This window comes from Chrysochloris asiatica, unplaced genomic scaffold (assembly GCF_000296735.1).
Source record: "Chrysochloris asiatica unplaced genomic scaffold, ChrAsi1.0 scaffold00162, whole genome shotgun sequence".
Taxonomy (NCBI): Eukaryota; Metazoa; Chordata; class Mammalia; order Afrosoricida; family Chrysochloridae; genus Chrysochloris; species Chrysochloris asiatica.
Window position 1 is genome coordinate 380,687 of NW_006408680.1, and position 26,051 is coordinate 406,737.

Below are 26,051 nucleotides of genomic sequence, written 5' to 3' on the forward strand. Positions count from 1 at the left end.
CTTTTTGGTTTTCTGATTCCAGATCTTTGCACATTTTATTGTAATATTTGGCTTTTTCGTCTCGAGCTGATCTTTGAGAATTTCTGTTCAGCTCTTGGATGATTGTAGCTGTTTCTGCAAATCTCCCCAATATGTCTTTATGATAAACCAGTGTTTGCCATCTTATCGTATGCAATCAACTTAACCTAAGATGATTACAAAAATAATAACCAATGCAAACTTTCATCTTTTATCACCCAAATAAGAACAACAATTTACTATGGAGAAACGGACACTCCTAGAAATAGTAAGTACAAGAGAAGCTGGAAAATTAACCCATCTAGAATGTACTAGATCATTCTGCTTGTGGAGCAAGGATGGTGGTGGCAGGTACTGGCCACCCAACCCTAATTCTTATGTAATAAGCTTTAAGTGGCAGGAATGCATTTATACAATTGCCCTATGAGAACTGGCACTTCTAATAATACAAATATGGTATAATTTGTTGAGCTATAGTATTTTTTATAGGTGTGAAGAAAAAAGATTTAGGATAGGAATTAAAACTATAGGTTTAGATCATAACCATAGCTTGACACATTTGAAATAAGCAAATTGACAGCAGTGCCGCTAGTATTATCAATTGTATCATTAAATAGTAAAAAAAATATATAATTCTTCTCATTTTCACAAAGGGATATCCAACATGTATGATTTGAAACAAGTTGTCTTGATGCCTGTAAAATTATTTTACTTTTGATCCACCTGTTCTAAGATTGTCTTTGCTTGTTAAACACCTGAGATACCACCAAAAATTCAGTCATGCCACCACCGCAGAGGCAACGAAGTCATATGATTTCAGGTTATTAACTACATACGTTCCTCACCTATCAACATGGTGAAGTTCCAAACATCAGGTCGTTATGTGAAAATTGGCTTTAGGCGAAACTTCTATGATTAAATGCTCCTCATTTAATCCAGGACTCATTGCATGGGAAGCTCCAAGGGGCTGTTCCCTACCCCTGAAGCCACCATCTGCAGCTCGTTGCTTCCTAAACCAGGATTCTGTTCTAAGGGTGGGTGGCTTAGCTTGTGTCATCATTTGGAATCACAAGCAGAGCTGACTGGGTCAGAATTTGCAGCCAGTGGGTGCGTACCCTACCACAATGCACACAGAGTTCTCTTTCTCTGTGAAAATGCCTGCTCACCTGCTGGAGACTCCTGCTCACTGACTCCAGTGCCTCCAAGCACTCAAATGGCAAATCTTGAGGTCTGCAGCAAAGTGACCACTGGATGTCTTGTTTTTCCCCCTCTGCTGCCTTCTTGAAGTGATTTAAGGAGATATTTGTACAATTGTTGAAAATGCAAAATGTCAGAAAATGGTCAAAGAGTGAGGAGTTGTTTTTGTTGTGAGAAGCAGGTGTATTTTTTTTTTTTTTAAATAAAGGGGACTTCCAAAGCATCAGTAAAGATGGGAAGGGTTTTGACTGCCGATTTGTCATCAAACAGCTTATACTGGCAGCAGAAGCCCACACAACATGTAGCTTTTATTAAAACCCACTCAGGCAGGACAATGGCTGCCTTGACATGCTTCATGACAATAAAGAAATTGTCTGACTAACAGCAGCAATCTGTGAAGATTGGCCAATCATACTTGCCTACACCATCACTCTAGATTAACATGTTTGCCTTGGTTTGTCAATGGTTTAGTGAAAAGTGTCTTGTCTCAGAAAGGCAAGACAATAAGAAGATGCACACAGGTATTTTCCTTACAGCGATGTAACAACGGAAGCTGTGTTAACCGTATAAAGAGAGGAGGCCCTAGCCGCACACAGTTCCAAGCATGTTTTTGCATATGATGAACTGATCTGCAGACGTGTGTAACCCCCAGCCGAGGAGAGCTGCTAGTGGGTGCACCCTGGGCATCATTTGTTCACAAGGTGAGCTCTGTATCATCCAGCTAAATGTGAATTAGTTGCTAATTTCTCACCCATCACCTGTCGGAAGGACAAAGCTGATAGGACAATCCCTGTGGCCCAAAGGTGTGACTGACCCCCAGCTTCTGTGTTCTTTTGACTTAGGCATTCTTTCAAATGTGGAAAACGGTGTGCTTTCTTAGCTAAAGGGTCTCCTGTGAAAATTCTGGTAGTAAAAAAAAAGGGAAAATAACTTTGTCTCTTTTGCCTTCTTGAACATTCTTTCTGAGCAAATACTTCTTGAAGGTAAATGAGAGAAGAGAAGATTTACTTTTTGATGGAACACGCCTAACAGAGAATGAAAGAATTGCTGATATGATGGCATAAAATTGGGAAACTCGCCATCCATGGGATCTGTTTCTCTGATGCCATTTCCCATTGTCCTGGAGTGCCTAATGTTCTGATTCAGGACTCACTGTGTGGTACAAGTGCCCAAAGTTTACATCAATCAATCAGTCAAACCTGTACCCAAGAACTAGAAGGAGCTAGACACAGTCTTCAGCATGGGAGGCATCCCAGGTATGAAATGGCGTCCTTAGCTTTGCTTTTTGGAATGATAACAGGTAGCCTGGAACTAGAAACTGGACTCTGTTTTGAAGCCCTGGGACCTCTGGTATGGATATCTTGTAGGATAACCACTGAACTGCTAACCGCAAGGTCAGTGGTTCAAACCGACCAGCTACTCTCAGAAACCCTATATAGGATTGCTATGAATCAGAATGGACTCAACAGTGCTTAACAGCAGAGTAACATGGGGTCATTGGTCCATGTGAACTGTAAAAAGAAAGGACAACAAAAAAGGCTAAGAATTGCTAAGCACTTGACATGCATCCAGCATGGTCCTAAGCATTTAACATAGTGGGTAGTAGTGGTGGTTGTGTGCTGTTGACTGACCCTTTGTAGGGTTTCTGAGGCTACAAATCTTTATGAGAGAAGAAAGCCTCATCTTTCTCCCATGGTGCAACTGGTAGATTCGAGCTACTGACCGTATGGTTAGCAGCCCAACTCATAATCCACTATGATCCAAGGCCCCTTTGTCAACTCATAATCCACTATGATCCAAGGCCCCTTTGTCAACTCATAATCCACTATGATCCAAGGCCCCTTTGTCAACTCATAATCCACTATGATTCAAGGCCCCTTTTTCATGAAGTATCTCCTTGAATTAATGACAACACCTCTGTGAGGCCAACACTCTCTACCTCTATGGGATACGTGGAGGTCTAGGTGGTGCAATAGGTCTATGGTCACCCAAACGCGGGAGGGATGAGTTCACCTGAAGGTGCCTCGGAAGAAAGGTTTGGATCTACTTCCCAAAACTCTGGCTCTGAAATCCGTGTGGAGCACAGTTCTACTCTGACACAAGTAGGGATCAAAATGACAACCCAATGCTTTATGTCCTAAATGGGAAACCTGGGACCACATGTATTACATAGAAAATACAGCACAGCCATTGCTCTCCAGCCTGCATATACACAGCTCCCCAAAACACCATGTAATATGTCGATTCGGAAGCAATGAGCCTTGAGTGAGGGCAGAAAGCTCATTTCGACCAACTCCCACATGAACTGATAATGCTGATCTCAGATCACATTGACCCGTCTCAGAATTGGTAAGAGGTCAAGTCCAGTGGAGAACCTAGGTTCTGGGATTTAGAACAAAGACTGCCGCCTGTTCGCAATGCATTGTCCAGACTTCAAAAAGTGCTCTTTTTTCTATCCAGCCATGAGGGCTATAAAGAGCGATTCTCTAATCTAAGAGATTTCTGTTCAATTCCTGGGAGCAAATGACTGACCATTTGGTTCTCTTGCTAGATGAGGTGACTCTACAGGTTGACTGAGTACTTTAATTAATTTAATGATCATACACACAAAAATGGGCTCTGGTGGTTGAGTGCTGTCGGATCGGTTCCATCACAGGGTTTCCTAAGGCTATAGATACTTATGGGAACAGAAAGGTTCATCGTTCTCCTAAAGATTGGCCAGTGGACTCAAACTGCTGACCTTGCAGTTAGAAGCCTCATGGGTAACCCACTGTGCCAACAGATCTCCTTCACATACAAAAGCAGCACATTCATTTTCACAGATCTGTGGGAGACATCCAAAGCAATCCACCTCGTTTAACCTTTGGGGAGAACGAAAGAGCTTCTGGGACATCATCTAGAAAATTAGTGGATGCTGAGTGAAGGAGTTTGAGCCTGATTCAATGAGATTCCTGAGAAAGTAAATTTAAAAAAAAAAAAATAATATTTGGTTTACGAATCATGAGTGTTCCAGTTTCTTTTGAAAACTGGATCCTTTGCTAAATTCTGTTGTAATTACAAACAAATTACAAAATCCAGGCTAATGATGCCTGGATTACATGTACAATTTTTAGAAGCTAAGAGTGAGGGAAGAATAACATCAATGTATAAAAGATTAACAAAGTTCTATCAGTCTTCATTTAATCAGAACAAATTCAGAGTTTAAAGAGAGATGATTGCAAGCAGTTAACTTTTGCCATCGTCTTGTTTCTTTCTTGTTCCTTTGTGATCTTCCTTCTAACCCAACTGAGCAGCCACTCCAGAGGGCTGGCTATGTTTCTGACCTACTCCCTATGAATTAGAAACCAGGAAGTACCCCAAGATGGGACTCACCAGCTCTGAACTTTCTGTCTCATTCACTCGCTTCTGTCAAGTACGAATCTGGCCATGTTGGTACCAACCCAGTGTCCTCAGAAAGACCTCAGGTTTCAAAGCATAAAGGATGCCAATGATTGACTGTACCGCTGAGGCGTTCAGATGGGGGTTAGGAATGCCATGGCATCATGGCCTGAGAATACCACCACCAGTCTCACTGGGCATGTAGAGCTAGTTCTGTCTCCTCTGTCTAGTCATAGCAGGACTTCACAGAGATGACATCTGAAGACTCAAACCATCCCGAGGTCACCACCAATGACCACTTCAACAGCCAACATCCTTGTTTCTTACCTACTGTCCCTCATAGTTCACTTTTCACTGAAAATATGCTTATGTCTTCAAACAAAAAAACCTCAGAAAGCAAACAACTTCCAGGAAAATTTTATGCATCCACACTGAGGCAGCGCCAAACTGGGTTTATCTTTCCCATTGTCGGCAAAAAGTGCATGCCTCCTAGAGTCAGAAATGATGGGATGGCTCACAGGGGTCATCTTAGCTCTCCTCCCACACAATTGTCACTGTGTCTATCCCATTCCGAAGCTCAACTGGCTACATGGGTATACTCTCTTCCTAAGTATTTAAGAAAATAACATTCATTTTTAATGCATGATTTGAGGCGCACATAACATCAACAACCTTCACTCTTACCTCTCCTTCTGCAGTAGTGTTTGGAATTTGCTCCTGAAATCATGCATTTAAAAAGTTGTTTGTTTTCCTAAACAGTAGTAGAGAAGGAGAGGTAGGAATGAAGGTTGTTGCTGTTGTTGTTAAGTACACAACAAAATGAAACACCGCCCTGTCCTGTGCCATTTTCACAATATGCTTGAACCCATTGCTGCTGCCATGGTGCCAACCTGTCTCGTTGGGTATCTTCTTCTTTTTCACTGTCCCTCCACTATACCTAGCACGATGTCCTCCTTCTCCAGGGACTGGTCCCTCCTGATAATATATCCAAAACACAGATTGATTTGAAAGGCAAAATATCAAAATGAAATGCAAAACTAGAGTCATTCTTCTGACATCTATATTTAGAGGAGTGTCCTGGTGTGGCATTGTAGGATAAGTGCTCAAAGACAAGTCATTTTGAATCACAAAGCTGGCAGTTCGAACTCACCAACCACTCCTCAGAAGCCTTATACAAGGTTGCTATGGGTCGGAACCAATTCAATGGCACTTAACAACAACAATAGGGTTCCCAGGGGCAGATGGTGGGTTTGAACCACAGACCTTATGATTCAACTGATCTTGTGGTCCAGTGTTTATCTTACAGTGCTACAGCAGGGCTTAATTTTCATGTGCAGTGATACTCAAACATGATTGCTAGAGCAGTGGTATCAGTATTCCCTCAGGAAGTGCAATTTCTGAGGCTCTATCCCAGGCCACCATCACCCGTATGTGGTAGCCGGGGTGTTGCTGCAATGCTGGAAGCTATGCTACCAGATAGTCCCCCACTCATGGTAGACAAACCAATGGAGCTTCCTGACTAAGACAGACCAGGAAGAAATGCCTAGTGATCTACTTCTGAAAATTCACCACTAAAAACCTTATGGATCACAGCAGAATATGGTTTGACATATTAGCTACTAGGTGTGTTATCAGATGGATTCAATAGTTAGAGGAGGGTATCTTGTCTGGTGAAGTAGGAGTCCAACAAGGGCACGGGAGACCCTTGGTGAGATGGACTGCCATAGTAGCTACAGAGATGGACTCCAACGTGCTAGGGAGTCTGAAAATGATGCAGGGTCAAGCTAGAGAGTTGGAGATGATGCAGGCTCAGGCTAGAGAGTAGAGTCTGAAAATGATGCGGAGTCAGGATAGAGAGTCTAAGAAGGTTCAGACTCAGGCTACAGATCTGAAAATGATGCAGGATTAAGCTAGAGAGTCTACAGAAGATGCAGGATCAGACTAGAGAGTCTGAAGGTGATGAAGAATCAGGCTACATTCTGTTCTGTTGGACATGGGTCACCGGGAGTCAGTGTTGGCTTGACAGCAGTTATCTACTTATCTATTCAAAACCCAAATCACTGTCAGTGATTTGATTCCAACTCGTAACAACTGCAAATCTGCATGGTAGTAGACAATCTCACTTTTCTCTGGTGGGGAGCTGGTGGGTTTGAACTACTAACTTTACTTCATCCAATACCTAGCCCACAGTGCCATCAGGACCCCAATTTACCAATTTGTCATTGTCGTTTTAGATCCGCATGTTGTTATTGTTTTTAAGTGCCACCAAGAGGGTTCTGACTCCTAGCGACCTTGCATAGGGTTTCTGAGGAGTGGCTAGTGAGTTTGCCCTTATTCTTTTCTGGTGCCATTGAGTAGATGCTCAGAGCCAGTCTATCTTGTTCTTCGACGGACAGAAGTTCAAAGATCCACGTTTGCTGCATGGTTCTTAGCTTCCAAGGATCCTGCCTCTGAGTTGTGGTCTTATTTTTATCCCAATGCAAGAATACAACATTGTCCCTGGGTGCTGAGGATTCACAAAGTATACCCACCCTCTCCTCCACAAGTCCCCAGGACCACCGGCGTTCATGGTTGTGGTCTTTCTTCATGTCTGGTCCCTGGAAATGTTCCTTTTTTTTTTTTTTTTTTCAAATTTAAATTTTGTAAGTTCATTTTAGACTTCCATCTCACTGGTTCCAGAACTCTCAGAACTTTGCTAGCCCAGGACCGTCTGCCACTTGACTCCTTCTATGTGAGAGGAAGAGATTTGATTGTTTAAATGCTACTGTTGCCGTTTTGTGTGTTCTGTTGTACCCAGCAAACACGACCCCAATCATAGTACCACTGGCTATTTGGACTGGAAAACTGGAGACAAAGGGAGAGAATAAACTCTGAAGACTCTCTTTCCACCTTCAAAGGATACTATTGATGTCATCATACACCACTTTAGAAGATGAGGGTCATTAAGATGACCACAAATGTGACCTTTTCAATTTCAGAAATCCCTTGCCTTATCAGAAACATAACCAATGAGAAAGGAGCCCTTGGCAGCATAGTGGATTATGAGCTGGGCTGCCAATTCCAAGGTCAGCAGTTTGAATCTACCAGTATGTCCAAGGGAGAAAGATGAGGCTTTCTGGCCCTATAAAGACTTACAGTCTGGGATATGCTATACAGTGTCACTCTGAGTCAGAACTGGCTCCACAGAACACAATCCCCACCACCAATAATCAATGAAAAAACACTTTAAAAGATAAGAAGCAGAAGAAGATAAAGGCAAAATGAGAGCGGTACACATATTTCCCTCCTTTATGTATGTCGACCCTCACACATTTCATCAAATATTCCCACTAGCTCCTCAGAAAAAGGAACACTCTTACTGTGGTCCTGACACCTGTGTTTCAGACCCTCGTCTCAGAGCACTTATGAAACGCATTCACCTTGTGTGTTATGTCTGAGTACGTTTCTTCTAACAATGTCCTCTTGTGATTTAAGAGGCTCAAATCCCAAATGTACCACAGACTAAATGTGACATCACCCACAACTGGACCAGCTGTGCTCCGTTCACCTCTGACACTTGGCGACACCCTGTGTGTCACAGCACAGCCGGTGCTCCGTAGGGTTTTTAACGGTTGATTTTCAGACAGAGATGATCAGGTCTTTCTTTCAAGGTACCTCTGGGTGAACTCAAACCTCTCAGCTTTCAGCTGAAAGTTTAATGGTTGGTACTTCCTGGGGGCTCCAAATATGAGCCCCCCACCAACAAAAGAAACACTTCAATAGCTGTAGATAAAGCAGTTACCTGAACTCCCAACTGGTGGTGGGCCAGTCTTCCTTTCCGGACTCAGGATAACGGCCAGGCCCACAGAGTCTGCTGGTAGGATGGAGCTGCCGAGGTCCACACGGGTCAAGCTGGCATGCTCTCGCTCCAAGCCTCCCGCGGCAGTCCTGGAGTGGGCCCCCGGGGCCTGGCTCTGGGGTCTCTGCACAACATGAACAATGCTCTGTTGATCCAGGTCACAGTGCTGTAGGGGAGAGCAAACACACACGGGAAGAGTTAAACTCCAGACAGACAGCGTGGGGCTTCTCAGTTCTAGAGTGGAGATGGTACGCAATGTTCTGGGTGCAGTTTCAATGGGCAGTGATGGGACATACAGCAGCCTGTGGAAATTGTCCTGATGGTACAGCCAGAGACCCAACATGGCACTTACACACGTAACACTGAATGGGGGCCAGAAACTGAAATGGCGCGAGTGGAATACATCAACAGAAAACTAAAGTAGTATTTAGACAGACGTGAGTTCTACTCCAAACCTACTGCCATCGAGTCGATTCCAACTTACATGCTCCGTGGCCTTTTTGAGACTGGAAATCTTAGCAGGAGTAGACTGCCTCATCTTTTTCCCACAAAGCGTCTGGTGGATTAGAACTACTAACCTTTCAGTTAGCAGTCCAATGTTTAACATGCTGTCTCATCTACTCCTTACAGGCACTCTTCTTGGTGTTGTTGTTGTTATGTGCTGTGGAGTCGGTTCCAACTTATAGAGACCCCGTACAGGGGTTCCGAGGCTGTAAATCTTTACGGGAGCAGAAAGCCTCATCTTTCTCCCACGGAACATCTGGTAGTTTCCAACTGCTGACCTTGCGGTTTGCAGCCCGATTCGTAACCACTATGCTACCAGAGCTCCTCTACAGGCCCTCTAGTAAGAGATTAAAAAGTGGAACACAATAGGCATGAACACTGTTAAAAATAACACACTTTTCTCCAAGGGTTGAAATGGACTGCAGGGCATTTCTCAACAACAACAACAACAACACCAGAGTCAAGGTATGGCACTGTAGGATATGCACTGGACTGCAACGTTGGTTTGAACCACAAGGCCAGTGGTTCAAACCCACCAGTCGGCTCCTCAGAAACCATATGCAGGATTGCTACAAGTTGGAACCAACTCATCGTCACTTAACAACAACAACACTGCATTGATTCCGAGGTGACATGCCCTGGAAGTGATCACATGTGCATAGTGACTTTCATCTGCAGTTCATCAAAGCATGGGATTCCAGTTATTAACCAATCCAGGGCATTTCTCTACGGAGTTACTAGTAAGCATCCTATTCAGACAGCCCTCTGCGCATGGGGAAAGCATGTGGATGGTACAATAATCCCAGGGTTCATTTTCTTTGTCATCCAATTACAGAGTTAAAACCAGCCTATATTGACCAGAATGTTTTGCATTCATATCTTGACAGGTATGTGTGAACAGGAGGCTCCTTAATATTTAAAGTGAAAGTCAACATGAGATTAATTGGAAGGGCAAAAGTTGGGCTACTGTGAATCTTGTCTATGTTTCAGAAGAATCTGTGAGGTATAAACATTCCTCATCTGTGTGCTGCCAACTTCTGACCCGCAAAGAAGTTGTTCTCTCAATAAACCCCATAGGTTTCTATGCTTCAAATGACCTTCATCCACTCTTACCCATCTCAGAAGGTTCCCACAACACCCACTCTAGAAATAGTGGTACTGATGAATATGCACTCTTTATTCCACGTCCATTCCCGTCACTGGCAAACTCCCTGGCCACCCACTTGTCTACCACACAACATTGGTCCCAGTAAGGTCACCAGGACACCCTCAACTTGAAAGCCCGTAAGCACTCCTCCCAGTCTTCACATTTCTGGACTTCGATCACAGGTGTGCTCCGTCCGCTCTGGGTCTTGCATCCCAAAGCTTTGCGCAGGACTGCTCCTATTCCCCACTTTTCACTGGCTCACCATTTCCTGTCCCTTAGTTCTCTTTGGATGGTGCAAACTGGTAAGGTTGAGTTCAATCCCCCCCCCAAAAAAACTACTTCAGAAGAAACATCTGGCAATGTTTCCAAAGGTCATGAGAGCCCTGTGGAGCACAGCTGAACTCTGCCAGACACAGGCTTGCTCTGAGTCACAGTTGACTCATGGACAACGTTTTATTCTTATTACTACTGTGTTTTCGTTCTCTTCTGGCTGCCCTCCACATTTCTGCCAGTGTCCCACCATCCACCACAGCATCCTGGCTTCAAGCTCTCCCCTCCCTGCTGAAAATGTGAGTTTCCTCCTATGTTATTTAACTGAATCACATGGACTCCTCACCCTACGGTGTCAGACCCAGTAACACGCCAGCACCATCTCAGACACACCTTTCATATCCTAGTCCACTGCATGCTGCAACTACGACCCGCTCCTTCTATGCCTTCATTATTGCAATACATTTGCTATTACTACCTATACTTCTGTCTCTTTCTACTCTAACCAAGATATGTTAGTGCTTGCTGCAAATGGAAAGTGGATCCCTGTGAGCTGTTAGATAGAATCCAACATCTTTATATCTTAATTCACCTGTGTTTATACTCTTACTATTCCTTCGTCAACTGCCATATGATTTTTAAAAATCTTTTCTAACTATCTTTACAGCTCACATGGCATATTAAAATTAAAACTAACAACAACAACAACAACAAAAACCTAAATCCATTGCCTTCTAGTAAATTCGGACTCACAATGATCTTGTAGGTCACAGTAGAATTGCTCCATAGGGTTTGCAAGACTATAAATATATTTTTTTTAAGTTTTTATTGTGAATTGAGTGATAGTTTACATGGGAGAACATCAGCTCTACACTCATCATATTGTAATTTGTTTCATTGCAATGACTACAATCCCCTCCATGCATCATCATTCAGCAGCATTTGCTTCCATTGCCTCTGTTTTTGTTTTTGATTTTTTTGGATGTACACTGAAGCACTCAGGAACATATAACCATTCAAACAACCAAAGGGCACACCTGCACACCTGCCCTCCGGCCATCAGCACACAGCCCCTCTCCCTCCTTGAGTCTAGACCATTCCATCTCTCCGTGTCATCATCTCTGCCTCCATCTCTGACATCGCTGCTTTTCTGGATAGGGTCCCGCACTCGCTCTTCTCCCTTGATGGTCCCAGCATCCTCTGCTCCTGGACTGCAAGATCAACCACTCCCCTCCTTTTGTTACAAAATGGCAAGACTATACATTCTTACAGGAGCAGACTGCCTCATATTTCTCCCCGGTGGGTTTGAACTGCTGCCTTTTAGTTAGGAGCCAAGCACTTAACCACCAAGCCACCACGTTTATTTCTCCCACATGGGTGTTGGGTTTGGCCCTGAGAATGGATGTTCCCACTGGCACAGCCATCAAGAGCTTCCTAGGAAGCAAGCTCCTAAACCTGAAGACTGTCTAACTGGAGCTCACGTGAGTCAGACCCACTTCAAGGACCAAGTCCAGTCTCACCCATGGCTGGAAGCAGTGCCTTCCAGGACTCCCAGATGGGCCAGCAGATGCTCAACTGACCTGAATACTGTGAGAATAGGATCCACTGAGTATCGTACTGGGGGTTTGTGGATGTTTATTAAGCAGTGATAATTGACGGGACTCTATTTTCCATTCTGATTGAACTAATAAACATTTGACCACTATATTCACTGCAGCATTCAGTCATCACCCTGCATCAGAGTATGGACATTTAGCAAGCATTCTAGGAATGCAACCTGTCTGTAGACTTTTACTTCAGCCATTGAAAATAGACAGTCATGGAATCTGATTGCATGCAAAGGTGGGCTCATACATGAAGACGGGAGCTTCACAACAGGGCTGTTTGAGTTGAGAATTAGCATCTGACATACCCTGAGGTTTCTGTCTACAAAACTTCTTTTCAAGGAGGTTCAAGAACACAGTCAGATCACCTCTTCCCCTCATATTCAGAACGTATCTATTTCATGGGATCCTCACAGATAAAATGTTATACTCTCACATTGGAAGTTTAATGGCCTTTGCCTGTCATGTTCTTCTTATGGGATTGCTAAGAGCTTGGACTGTCTGGATGAATGTCCAATCTCTCAACTTGGTTGAGGGAGTCTTAAGATGAGTGAGTAGGTCATGCTTATCTTCACCTTTACCAGAATGCCTCACATTGTGCATTGAACCTAGTAGATACATAAAATATACCTATGAATTTTTTAAAAATCCTTGACAAATTTTATTTTTTCCTACCCAAATTGAAATTAGTAATAATTTTCTTCTCGGATCAGCAATAAACATCCATGGAAGCAGCAGTCAATAAACTCAATGGTATACTGTACTGAGCAGATCAGTTGTGAAAGACCTCTTCAAGGTTCTAAAACACAATCATGTGACTTTGATGACTCAGGTCGGTCTGAAGTGAGTCATGGTCTTTCATACCACCTTCTATGCATGTGAAGGCTGGACAGTGAAATGAAAAGACAGAAGACGAATTGATGAATTTGATAGTGGTGTTGATGGAGGATGCTGAGTATACTGTGGACTTCCAGAAGAACAAATATAAATCCATCCCAGAAGGAGTACAGCCAGAATGCTTCTCAGAACTAAGGATGGAGAGACTTCACCTGACTTGCTTCGTAAAAGTCATCAGGAAAGAAGAATCGTATTTGGTAAGGTAGTTATTGTGTTTGCTAAGGGCTGTCGAGTTGATTCCAATTCAGAGCTACCATGTATAGGATTTCTGAGGCTGTCTGAGGGAGCAAGATACCTCATCTTTCTCCTACAAAGTGCCTAGTGGGCTTGAAATGCCAACCTGGTGGTTCACAGTAAATTAGAACTTCAGAAAAAATAAGGGGGCCTTTCAAAGAGACAGAGAGACACAATGGCCCCAACAAAGGACTCAGCGTATCAGCTGTCATGAGACTAGCACGGGGTCAGACAACATCTCCTGTTATATACATGGTTGCCATGAGACAGAGCTGACACAAAGGCAACTGACAACAACAGTGAATTGAAACCCTGAGTTATTGTGGGGAAGAAAGAATGAAAGGAAGAAGGGACAAACATGGACACCTAAAGGAGTCTATGGGGAACTAGCAAAAGTATGAGTATGAATGAACTCTAAAGTCAAATAAATTCAGCCCTTAGTAATTTTTTATCTGTATGATATTTGACAAACTGCTTTTCCTGTCTAAACTTCAGTTTCTTCACTTGTCATCAGCCAAAATACTCTTATTATCAACTGGGAGAACTGCTCTAAAGACTTACAGAAATGGAAATAGACAAGCCCCAATCCATAGAAGTAACTCTATACCAAGTCTTTGGCATCATTATCATCATGTGTGATTTTGCCAACGAACAGTGATGCTTCCCTGCTCCTGTACACCATCAGGTCCTGCCATGCTACTTAGCTGCTCCATTTACAAAATCTCCCTTAGAAAACATACAAAGAAGTTAGAATAAGCAGACATTACAGATGTCAAAAATCTTCTGATAATATTCCCATTTCCTGTGAACTCGATATGATTTGTTTTTTTTTTTTTAAATCCCCATAGACTCAGATGCTATGCAATACATGAAGAACCTGAGCACATTTTTCAGAGCACCTAAAACTGGGAAAATGTGGAAGAAATACAAAGGATGAGTACTCTTTCCTTAGCTATCCAGATTTTCCTAATGCGTGGGGAGTAGGTACAAAGGGGGTTGTTGCTGTTGTTAAGGGCCTTAGAGTCACTTCCGACTCATAGTGACCTAGTATAGGGTTTCCAAGAAGCAACCGGTGAGTTTCAACCACTGATAATATGACGTTGTCATATTGTCACAATGCCATATCAGGTCCCGCAAAGGGGGACAGAAGTCCCCAAACTGACTTTAACAGTTACAGTGATATTTCCAGAACGTATGTCCCTCATCTCCATCCTTGCTTCTTGATCATCAATTGCTTGATTCTTTGAAGCGCTCACATACACAAACAATTGTCAATCTTGAAAGCTACCCTTATATCAGAAGGTGTGCTAACATCACACTAGCCCAGTTTAAAGCTCCATGAACAGCACATCCCACGGACAATGTATTGGACAGAGTCTAGCTGTCTGGTCAGCCACGGCCCAAATCATATTTCATTCTCACACTATATAAACCATTTCTCAGCTGTGGAAGGTTGACATTTTCATGGGGCAGACAGCAGAGCTCTCCAGTATGGTTGTGAACTCTCTGAGGGCAAAAACACTGATTTATTTGTTCCCTCAAAAAGCAATGCCTAGCAAGGAGAAAACACTAAATAAGTGTTGAGTTTTCTTTTTATAATTCAAAACAATTCGAGTCACTAAAGTAAATAGAGAGATATACTGTTATCTGTTGGTACATGGAGGGGATTACAATCATTATTAGTGAAACGGGGTGTATGATTTTTTGAATGTAAAACTGATGATCTGCTCTGTAAACTTTCACTCAATTCAAAATTAAAAAAAAAAAAAAAAAAAAAATCACATGAATTGTTCAGCCCAGACAAAATTGTTGGCCACACATCTCTTATGAATTGCATTGTGTCCCCCATCTCCAACTATGAATTTTAACCCTAACCCCTATGCCTGTGGATCCCAAACCATCTGTCCTGTGAATGAAGTCACATATGGTACAAGGAGAAACATAGAAGCAGAGACAGACAAGCACAAATAGGGGAGTGGAGTACAGTGGGCACCTGGGGATCATCAAGGAACTGAGGAACACCAGGGCCACAGAGTCAGAACCAACTCAAAAGCACTTAACAACAACAACAATGGCCACAGAAGCTGAAGGACGCACAATGTTTACCTCAGAGCAGACAGAGATGAGAACCTTCTGCTAGACCTGCTACCATGAATTCAGACATCCTGCGTCTTCAGCTGTGAGAAAGCAGAATCTTGTTTTCCAAGGCCACCCCCCTGTGGTGTTGCATTAAAGCACCCTATGTGAGAAGCCGTCATCTGACTGGGCTGAAGCTATCAAGCAGAGCTGTTGGACATCAGGGACCAAGATGTCCGAATCTTGGGCTCTGTCTCTAACCAGGGCGTTGTTAAAGAAACATCCCCGGAATTGTTTGCTGAATATTGACTAACGTAGCTAGGAGCCCTGCTGGAACAGTGGTGTAAGCATTGGTCTGCTAATGGAAAGGCTGGCAGTTCAAACGGTGAGACAGTCTGCTTCGGTAAAGTTGCCTGTCCCCGAAACCCAATGGGGCAGTTGTACTCAGCCAAACCCTACAGAGCTGCTGTAAGTTGGAATTGACTCGAAGGCTGTGACCTTAAATTTGGTATGGTGCAGCTGTCACTATCCAGCCATAGACATTTGAATGAATATGTTTTATTTTTCCAGAAAGAAAGCCTTTAGATGAATGAGGATCCAATGTGAGCATCTGCAACAGTCTGGCAACCCAATTGTTGTTGTTGATGAGTACCGCTGAGTTTGTTCCAACTCATAGCAATCCTGTATTGGGTTTCCAAGGAGCAACTGGTGGGTTTGAACCACTGATATTGCAGTTAGCAGTCCAGTGCTTATCTTACAGTGGTGGTGGTGGTGGTGATGTGCTTTGGAGTCAGTTTCAACTCATAGCAACCCTGTACAGGGTTTCTGAGGCTGTAAATCTTTATGGGAGCAGGAAGTCTCATCTTTCTCCCATAGAAGAGCTGGTAGTATTGAACTGCTGACCTATTTCGTAATTGCAGCCTGATTCATAACTACTACACTACCAAAGCCCCTTGTCTCCCCAGTTAGAGTGTTGGACATAAATAAAACTGGGAAGACTCTAAACAGCAAAGTTCATATTTTTTCAAAATATTCTTAAACTTTTAAACCTTGTAATAATAAACCATGTTACTTTAATGGGGAAAATGACTTGAGATTGAAACCATAATTTTTTCTAACAAGAAAAATTACTGGGAGGATAAGACTGACAAACTATAACATGATCAATCTTGAGATTCAAGAGTTAATAATGTCACATTACAAAGGGGAGGAAGCAGCCTGTGACAGAAATAAGAAATGGATGAGCTAGGTGTGGTTGTAAGGGGTCCTAGTGTCGTGCTGTAGAATCAGCACTGGACTGCTAACCACAAGGTCGGTGGTTCAAACCCACCACCTGCTCGTTGGGCTGGACAGTACTTAACAACTTGGCAGCTGAATGTTTAACCACTGCACCACCAGTGGTCTGTCTTAGTTCCGGCTGTTGTCGATGTTGTGAAGTGTGTGTCGGCTTTAAGGAGTAGCTGGTGGACCACTAGTTCTGTTTTTGTTGACTCAGATCCAACTCATAGCAACCCTATCTGGTGTTTCTGAGGAATGGTTGGTTGGTGTGTTTGAACTGGAGACCTTGTGATTCACACTGACCTTGGGGTCCAGTGCAGGATCCTGCAGCCCCACAAGCCCCACAAGCCCCACAAGCTCCACACCAGTTCATTCTAAGTTTGTGAAATTCCATTGCCTCATGTGAAATGCTCAGTATCGTCTTAGTAGATGGCGGTCACATTTCGTTTGGCATACCAAATTTTACACCATAAAGTCTGAAAAACTCACTTAGAAAAGTAATAATAAACAATTTCCTAATGCAATAGTTAATGATGTCGCTGTTAGAAACCCTCAAATCGGTTCCGACTCAGAGCAACCCCATCAGATGTTAATTTTAAAAATAATCATGACACTAAGAAGTTTTTTTATCAGATAATTTTAAAAGAAATACTTTTTATACTACAACTTAGATTTTCTTCTTTTATACCCTTTACTTTTCTTTTTGGGACTCTAAAAGAAAGTCCAGCATACTTGTTACTTCTTTTGAAAGTAACATCCAGTAAACATGCTTCATTAAGCCCACCAGTTTTTAATAATATCTTTCCTATGCCAAAGACAGAAGAAAGCAGCGCTGTTTAGTAAGTCACTGAGAATGTAATGTTGTAAATGGTCACTGCTAATACCAGACAGGGTCAAACTAACCAAAAGAGGCTTTTTCCCAGGGACATTTTTCCTTTGAACTTCAATTGTCTCCATGGTTTTCACTGAAGACTCAATGCCAATTTATATTAATTGGAAGAGAATAAAAACTATTCCTTCAACTTGATCCTTCATTAAAAAAAAAAAAAAAAAGAAGAGACTTTAAACGGGTGGATACTTAGTGATTTAAGCTTTGAATTTATTCCACGTTTCTCATAACTGGTTTCCATTATACTCAAAAACACAAGATGCTAATGAGTGATATCGAAAGGCCCCTCTCATGTTTCCAAGGGCAGATAATAGAGTCACTTTGAAATGTCAATTACCCCCAATAATGAGCCAACCTGGGTCTTTGCAGTGTCCCAGGGCTCCCCGGGTTCTTTCCTCTTGATGGTCTTTGGCCATTCCACTGCTCATTAGGATACATCTCAGAGGGCACTTGGATGGTGTAGGGGAGCAAGGACACAAGTCTGAATCAATGGATTATGCTAACTGTATCCACTGAAGAAAAATGATGCATTTGTAAGGAAAGGTCAGTGCTGTGTGCTGAAGTCCTAGATTAAAGTATGTTCTTCTCTAAACATAAAGCATAATGCACCATCAAGTCTGTGTCCATTAAAGCCAAATTAAAATATCCGTCAACATTTACACTTTGTAAAAAATGTCATCTAAGCGTCATTCCATCAAATACCATTTTAGGTGGGTTAAGAACTGGACTGCTAACCACAAGATCATCATTTCAAACCCACCAGCCACTCCTCAGAAACCCTGTACAGTGTTACTATTAGTTGAAACCAATTTGACAGCACATAACAGCATGATAAATATGCAAACAATAAAAAATCTATATGGATTTTATTCAATGGTATTGAATAATGTAATTTAAAAAGATACTTATGTATTCTGGCATATTCCATGGAGTGGTGTTAACAAACATATTTTTTTCCCCCTGCATGGATGGCACAAAGAGATGAAGCTTGAACTCTAAAAAATCTATTTTATGTCATGCATTCTTTCTAATGACAAATTTGTGGTTGTTCAATACTCCCCAGGCACTTCCAACTCATAGTGGCCCTACATAGTAGGGGTGGGGAGTTTCTGACCCGTGAGCCATATCGCTGTCATTAAGTGTCGAGTCGGTTCCGACCCATAACAACCCTGTATGGGGTTTCCAAGGAGCAGCAGGTGAGTTTGAACCACCGACCTTGCAGTTCACACGGTTTTTGCAGTCTGGCACATTAACCCATAGCATCACACCAGGACGCTGTGGGCCCTATAAGACCCGAGAAATCTTTTGGTCTGGCCCTGCCAAGGTAAGCGCTGTTCCAGCCACCTTATTGTTGTTGTTAGGTGACTTCTAGTCCGGTCCAACTCATAGTGACCCTGTATACGGTTTCCATGGAGCAGCTGGTGAGTTTGAACCGCTGACCTTGTGGTTTGAACCTACCTTGTGGTCCAGAGTTAATTAAATGTTTGATCAAACATAGCAGGCTAAATTTTTTTAAGTTGATAATTTTGTATAGCCCATGAATGATGTTATAAATTTTGGCAAAAAATCACCCCCCGCTATACAGAGTTTCCAGGGAGCTATTGGTGGTTTCAAATTGCCAACCTTATGGTTGGTGGGTTTGAACTGCCTACCTTGTGGTTAATAGTTCAGTGTTTATCTTATAGTGCCACATCAGGACTCCAAAGATATTTTGCTGTTAAGTAATTTGTTGTTGTTGTTAAGTGCCATCGAGTCGGTTCTGACCCATAGAGACCCTGAACAGGGTTTCCAAGGCTATAAACCTTTACAGGAGCAGAAAGCCTCATCTTTCTCCAGACAGAGCAACTGGTAGTTTCGAACTGCTGACCATGTGGTTCACAGCCCAATTCGTAACCACTACACTACCAGAGCTCCTTAAGTAATTTAGTCATAGAGAAATATATGTATGTGTGTGTGTATACATATCTATATTTATATATTGTTTTTAAGTGCTATTAAGTTGGCTCCAACTCATAGCGATGCTGTGTAGAGTTTCTGAGGAAAGGCTGATGGGTTTGAATCACTGACCTTGTAGTTAGCAAGCCAGTGCTTATCCTACAGGACTATATATGTATCAGAGCAAATAATGAGTCTGAACCACCAACCTTGGCTTGCTATGAGTCTGAACCAACTCAATAACGTGTGTGTGTGTGTGTGTGTGTGTGTGTGTGTGTGTATGAGTCCTGGTGTGGCACTGTAGGATCAGCACTCTGGGCTACTAAGCACAAAGGTAGTGGTTGAAACCCACCAGCCCCTCCTTGGAAACCCTATATAAGGTTTCTATGAATCAGAACCGACACAGTGGCACCTAACAACAACAAGGCCATACACTGAAGCAGGCGAACACATTTCCTTAGCTCCTTTTCTCATACACAACCTTGTCAGCTGCATTCTTTCTGTTTCCCCCGAATTCAAAATAATATTATCACTGACAAATGTGATTCACTCATGAGGTCTGGAGGTAATGTTCGGTAGCAATAGGTCTATTTCTGAAAAACTGCCAAAGAGAAAAAAAGACACATCTGCTTCATTTGACATCTTACACACAAACACACCCAGGGAATGTTGGCATGTCTGTAATCAGAAGAAAGTAAGAGTGGCAATTCGGAACGTCTGGCTACAGTGACAAGGAGCCCTGGTAGTGCAGTAGGGTGAGTGCTAGATCACTAACCACAAGGCCGGTGGTTCAAACCCATCAGCTGCTCTGAGGGAGAAACATGTGGCAGGCAGTCTGTGGGGGAGTTCTTCTCTGTCCTTTAAAGTCATCATGAGTCAAAATCGAGGAGGTCACAGTGGGAGGGGCGATAGTAAAATATATCCTTTTCTTTCTCTTTCCTCTCCCCAGAAAAAGATGATCAGAAGACAAAAGATTCCTTTCTCCCAAGGAGAAGGACACAGTGTTTCTTCTTACACACTCTCGTAGAATAGATAGCTATGAGAATACTTCTAGGGAAAATCTCTGGCTCAAGAGGGAAAAAATGAGACAGAGTATCTTAGTCTTAGAAATTCCAGGTTTCTCTTGAAATCGCACAGATGCCTTGCAGACATCAATGATGGTCTAGCCCAGCACCAAGATAAAGAACCATTCAGTGGACCCGTGGTCTGGTTGTTTGCTAGAACCCCAGACAAGCATGCCCCTTTATTGTTCTAAGGCCCTGGGAGTGAGGGGGAACATTGAGCCTAATGCTGCCTTTTCCGGTCTTCCACCCCAAGGAAGAAAACAGAGTGGACAGGCATTCAGATTCATGTTTTCCCACACTTGGCACAGACACACACAGCTTCACAGCTTCGCTGGGAATTTGTAAAGCATGCAGCCTTAGATCTAAATTATAGATAGAAATACAATCCACTGATATTCATGGCGGTTCCGTTCTCATAACCAGAACATCTCCTGCCCCGTGCAATAGCTCTTTCATGTGTATAATTAAACAAGATGTTGTTTTCCTATTGCCTGCCTGGTCAACATGAGGGGCCTGCTTGGGGTGCCCTCCAGAGAGGGGACCATGAAAGTCACCAGAGATCTCTTCTATTCTGCACAAATTTCTAGACTTTTACATGCAGCGCCAGGAGAGGACAGTAGACACTATTTCCTATACTTCTTCCCTTTCAGCTGGTGGTCCTAACACACTCTTTCCTGTTATAAATTACTCGGAACAATGATATAGAAAGGGCATGCGTCACCTCGGTACATGGCTGAGAGCCACAGGTCTTACAGGCAAACATCTTGCTGAGCATGCTGCAGAGGGCCAGGTAAGGGAGAGAAGATGTTCTGTGCTGGAGTGCTGGTGAAGGTGTCTCATTACTTAATAAGACCTTTAGTCCAAAATAACTGATGGTAAAAACATTGGTAAAAGCACTATCTGGAAATTATCATATCTAACTTCTATAGCTCACTTCCTTGACAATTGTTGTTGTTTTTTTAAGTTTCATAATGCAAATGTTTGATGATAGAAGAAAAGCATGACAAAGACCCATTTGTCATCTGGGATAAATCCACTGAAGATGGAAACAACACTATTGATGGGAGAAGGGTGTTCTCAAGAAGCATCTCAAAATGTGGAGTCAGCATTTTGTGGTCCCCCCACAATTCTAACAGAAGCTAATGAAACCCATGCATGACAGGCCAGGCCAGGCCATAGTCGTATACACACTGCCTCTTACTTGTGAACTGCAGGAACTGTAGTCCTCCCTGACTTCTAATACTGAGTGAGGACAGGCACTGTGAGATTCTCAGTGAAGGAGTAGAGTCTTTGGGCGATACAAAGGTTACTGAGCTCCAATGCTAACTAAAAGGTTGGAAGTTCAAATTCCCACGAGGTACCCTGGAAGAAAGTCATTGTGATCTTCTTCTAAAACATTTGTCACTGGAAACCCTGTTGGATGTAGTTCTCCTGTGACACATGTGAGGTCAACATGAGTAGAATGTACTTATGAAAAATCACTCATTGGAAATCCTGTAGAGCACAGCTCTACTCTGAAACACATGGGATCACCATGAGTGTAACCTACTTATGAAAAATCATCCATTGGAAACCCCATGGAGCATTCTGTGATACATGCAGAGTGCCATGAATCAGAAAGGACTCAAAAGGAATTGCATGTGGGTTGAGACAAGGAGGGCTCATGTTTCCCACAATAAGACAGGAAGACCATGCTCAGGAAATTCACTGCTCAGATGAATTGGTTATGAATTAGCACTCAGAAGTGCTAGCCTTTCATTTTCTCTTTTTTAACTAAAGAAGTGTTTTTATGTAAATAACATGCACCTTCTAGGATTTTGTGCTGACCACTCCCTTCCCCTCATCAGGTATTTTCATTATGAGCTTTTATGAGAATGGTTTCTACATGTTTCTGTAAAAAAAAAAAAAAAATAGCATAGTGCATTTAGGAAATCCATGTGCACATGTTGTTTTTGTGGTTGTTAGGTACCATAGAGTCAGTATCAACTCATACCGACCCTATGCACAACTGAAAGAAACACTGCCCGGTCCTGGACCAACATCACAATTGTTGCCACGCTTGAGCCCAATGATGCTACCACTTTGCCAATCCATCTCACTGGGGGTCTTCCTCTTTTTTTATACACCCCACATTTCCAAATATGATATCCTTCTCCAGCAACTGGTTCCCTCCTGACAATATATCCAAGGTATGAGAGATGAAGATTGGTCATCTTGGACTCCAAGGAGCACTCTGGCTGCACTTCTTCAAAACAGAACTGTTGGTTCTTTTGGCAGCCCATGGTACTTTCAATAATCTCCTCCAACACCATAACTCAAAAGGATCAATTCTTCTACAATCTTCGTTATTCACTGTCCAACTTTCACATGCATATGAAGTTATTGAAAATACCATGGCTTGGGTCAGGTGTACCTTAGTCCTCAAGCTGACATCTTTGCTCTTCAATACTTTAAAAAAGGTCTAGTGCAGCAGATTTGCCCAATGCAATTATGTCGCTTGATTTCTTGGATGCTTTCTGCATCATTCAATAATTTGCCCAGAGAATCCTTCAATAATGAAAGTGGAGGCTTGATTTTTTCCTTCAGTTCTCCCAGCTTGGGAAATGCTGAGTGTGTTCTTCCCTTTTGGTTGTCTGACTCCAGATCTTTGCACATTTCGTTGTAAAATTTGACTATATCTTTTTGAGCTGACCTTTGAAATTTTCTGTTCATCTCTTGTACCTCCTCATTTCTTCCTCTTGCTCTTGCATCTCTACACTGGAGAGCAAGTTTCAGTGTCTCTTTTGACATCCATTTTGACCTGTTCCTTCTTTTTTGTCTTCTTAATGATGTTTTGCTTTCTTCCTGTATGATGTTCTTGATGTCATCCGACAATTCTTCTGTGCACATAGAAAGTGTGAATTATTTGTGTACAAATCTGTTAGTAGATTGGATTATGTCCTCACAAAATTCATGCCCATGTGGAACCTTAGCATGTGACTGAACTTCTGTGCAAATCAGATCTTTGCTGATGACGGCAATTAGTGATCTTGAGTTAATTCCTTCTGGATTGAGGGTGGCCCTAAATCCAATGACTTGACCTTATATCAGAAGAAGACACAGAGCTATGGGTGTCTTACTTCTCTAGTGTTGCTAGTTGTTGTTGTTAAGTCCTCTGGAGTCAGTTTTGACTCATAGCAACTCTATATAGAGTTTCTAAGAAGTGACTGGTAGATTTGAACCATCAACTTTGCGGTTATATTATCCTAAAATGCCACTCACTTAAATCCCACAAGTCGATGGCTTTAACAAGTTGACATGCATTCTCTCACAGCTTAAGAGGCTAGAAGTTCAAACTAACTCAGTATCCCACCTCTAGGGGAAGGTTATCTGTCTCTGTTAGCTCTAGAGGAAGGCCTACAGGACCAGCATTCCTTGGGATAATCCCATGCACCTTGGCATCAGTCTTCCTCTGTGTCTAGGAAGTTCTCAGAGAAAGGACCCTAGGTCTGAAGGAGATGCTCTGTTCCAAGCTCCTGTTTCTTGGTGGTAAAAGGTCCCTCCTAGCTCTGCTCTCTTGTTGAATGGCTTTTATATCTCAAAAGAGGTTGACTCAAGATACAACGTAATTCCGTAAACTCTATGCTGCCTTACAAACATCACAGAGGTTAGGATCTAAAGTACCTAGGACAATTACATCAGATCACAAATGGCAGATAACTACATAATACTGAGAATCATGGTTAAACCAAGTCGACACATTTTCTTTTGGGGGGCAGGGGGATGGTGGAGGCACAATTCAATAAGTAATGAAGAGGAAAGGCCATGTAAAGACTGAGGCTGAGATTGGGCTGTTGTTGTTGTTGTTGTTAGGTGCCATCGAGTCAGTACCGACTCATAGCAAGCTTATGCACAGCAGAACGAAACTTCCCAATCCTGGGCCAACCTCACAATGGTTGCCACGCTTGAGTCCATCGATGCTGCCACTTGTCCTATCCATCTTGTTGGGCTAGGCTTCCACAAACCAAGGGACTCCAGGAACCACCAGAAGTTAGGCAGAGGCAAGTAAGAAACCTGTCCCCTCCCCCTTGAACCATCAGAGAGGAAGTGGCCCCCTGACACCTGAGGTTCAGACTTCTACTCTACAGAATTGCAAGAGAATAAACATGTGGATTTAAAATCACAGTTTGTGATATTTTGTACCTGCAGGCTTAGAAAACAAATAAAGTAGGGGAGAGCATTCTGGCTAGAGGGGAAAATGTGAAAAATCAGAACCTGCGGAGCTCCCCTAGGGTAGTAGACAGGCTGTAATTTATTGTAAATTGGACTAGGACACTTTTTGGCAGCGTAAAAGGTATAAGTGGGAACATCCATGTGGCCTATTAACTTAAGCCTCCATCATGTCAGTACAGGAAGACCCCAGGTTACAAGTGAGATCCATTCCTTAGTGTATCTTTAAGATGAATCTACAGATAAGTTGGAACAGGTGTATACAGTTCTTATTCAGCCTGTTTTAGTGCAAGGAAGAGAATCCTGGGGTAGAGCTGTAGGATAAGCACTGGACCACAAGATCAGTTAGAACTACAAGGTCTGAGGTTCAAACTCACCAGCCACTCCTCAGAAACCCTACACAGGTTGCTATGAGTCAGAATCGACTCAAGGACACTTCAATAATGCAAGGTCCCTGGTGATGCAATGGGTTAAGTGTTGAAGCTGCTAACCAAAAGGCCAGCGGTTTGAACCCACCAGCCACTCCACAGGAAAAAGATGAGGTACTTTGCTTCCATAACCATTTACAGCCTATGGGGCAGCTCTACTGTGTCCTATAAGCTTGCTATGGGTCCTAATTAACTGCATGGCTGTGGATTTTGTTTTACTAAAATAGAGTGGGCCCTAGGCGCACAATGGTTAAAATGCTCAGCTGCTACAAAAAGGTCAACAGTTCAAACTCAAGGCTGAAAGCTGAGGATATTTGCTTCTATAAAGATTTACAGCCTCGGAAACTGTAGGGAGTAGTTCAACTCTGCCCTATTTATCAATCTGGGCTGCTACGAGTTGGTTGTGGGCTTTTTGACAATAGTGTGAGAAAATGCTCTAAGCCTATTCAGTAATTTAAAAGCTGCACATGTCTCAAGTGAGGCTGATTGTGATGAACACTTTGTTGTGAGTAAGGAATGATTCAAACATATCAGCGCATTGAGTTGGTTCCGACTAATACTGACCCGATGTTCAACAGAACGAAAGACTGCCCAGTCCTCCACCACCCTCACAATTGTTGCTACACTTGAGCCCGCTGTTGCTGCCACAGTGCCAATCCGTCTCACTGGGAGTCTTCCTCGATTTTGCTGACCCTCCACTTTAGCAAGCATGATGCCCATCTCTCTAGGGATTGGTCCCTCCTGATAACGTGCCCTATGTATGTGTGATGATGACATCTGGTCATCTTGGCTTCTAAGGAACATTTGGCTGTACTTCTTCCAATAGAGATCTGTTTGTTCTTCAACACTATAAGTCAATATTCTTCAACACTATGACTCATACACATCAATTCTTCTATGGTCTTCTATATTCCAACTTTCACATGTATATGAGGTGACTGAAGGTAGCATGGCTTGGGTCAGGCATACCTTAGTTATCAAACTGACATCTTTGCTCTTAACCATTTTAAAGAGATCTGGTGCATCTGATTTGCCTAATGCAATATGACATTTGCTTTTCTGACTGCTGATTTCATGAATGTTGA

At 42.7% G+C, this 26,051-nt stretch overlaps 1 protein-coding gene across 1 annotated transcript in view; it reads right to left on the bottom strand.

The window, feature by feature from the left end:
* Positions 1–26,051, bottom strand: part of LOC102836378 (E3 ubiquitin-protein ligase parkin-like) — a 345,250-nt gene that overhangs the window by 117,029 nt on the left and 202,170 nt on the right. The window contains exon 3 of the mRNA XM_006871184.1: positions 8,375–8,597. Within this exon, the coding sequence (XP_006871246.1) occupies positions 8,375–8,597 (223 nt within the window). The remainder of the gene's footprint in view (positions 1–8,374; positions 8,598–26,051) is intronic.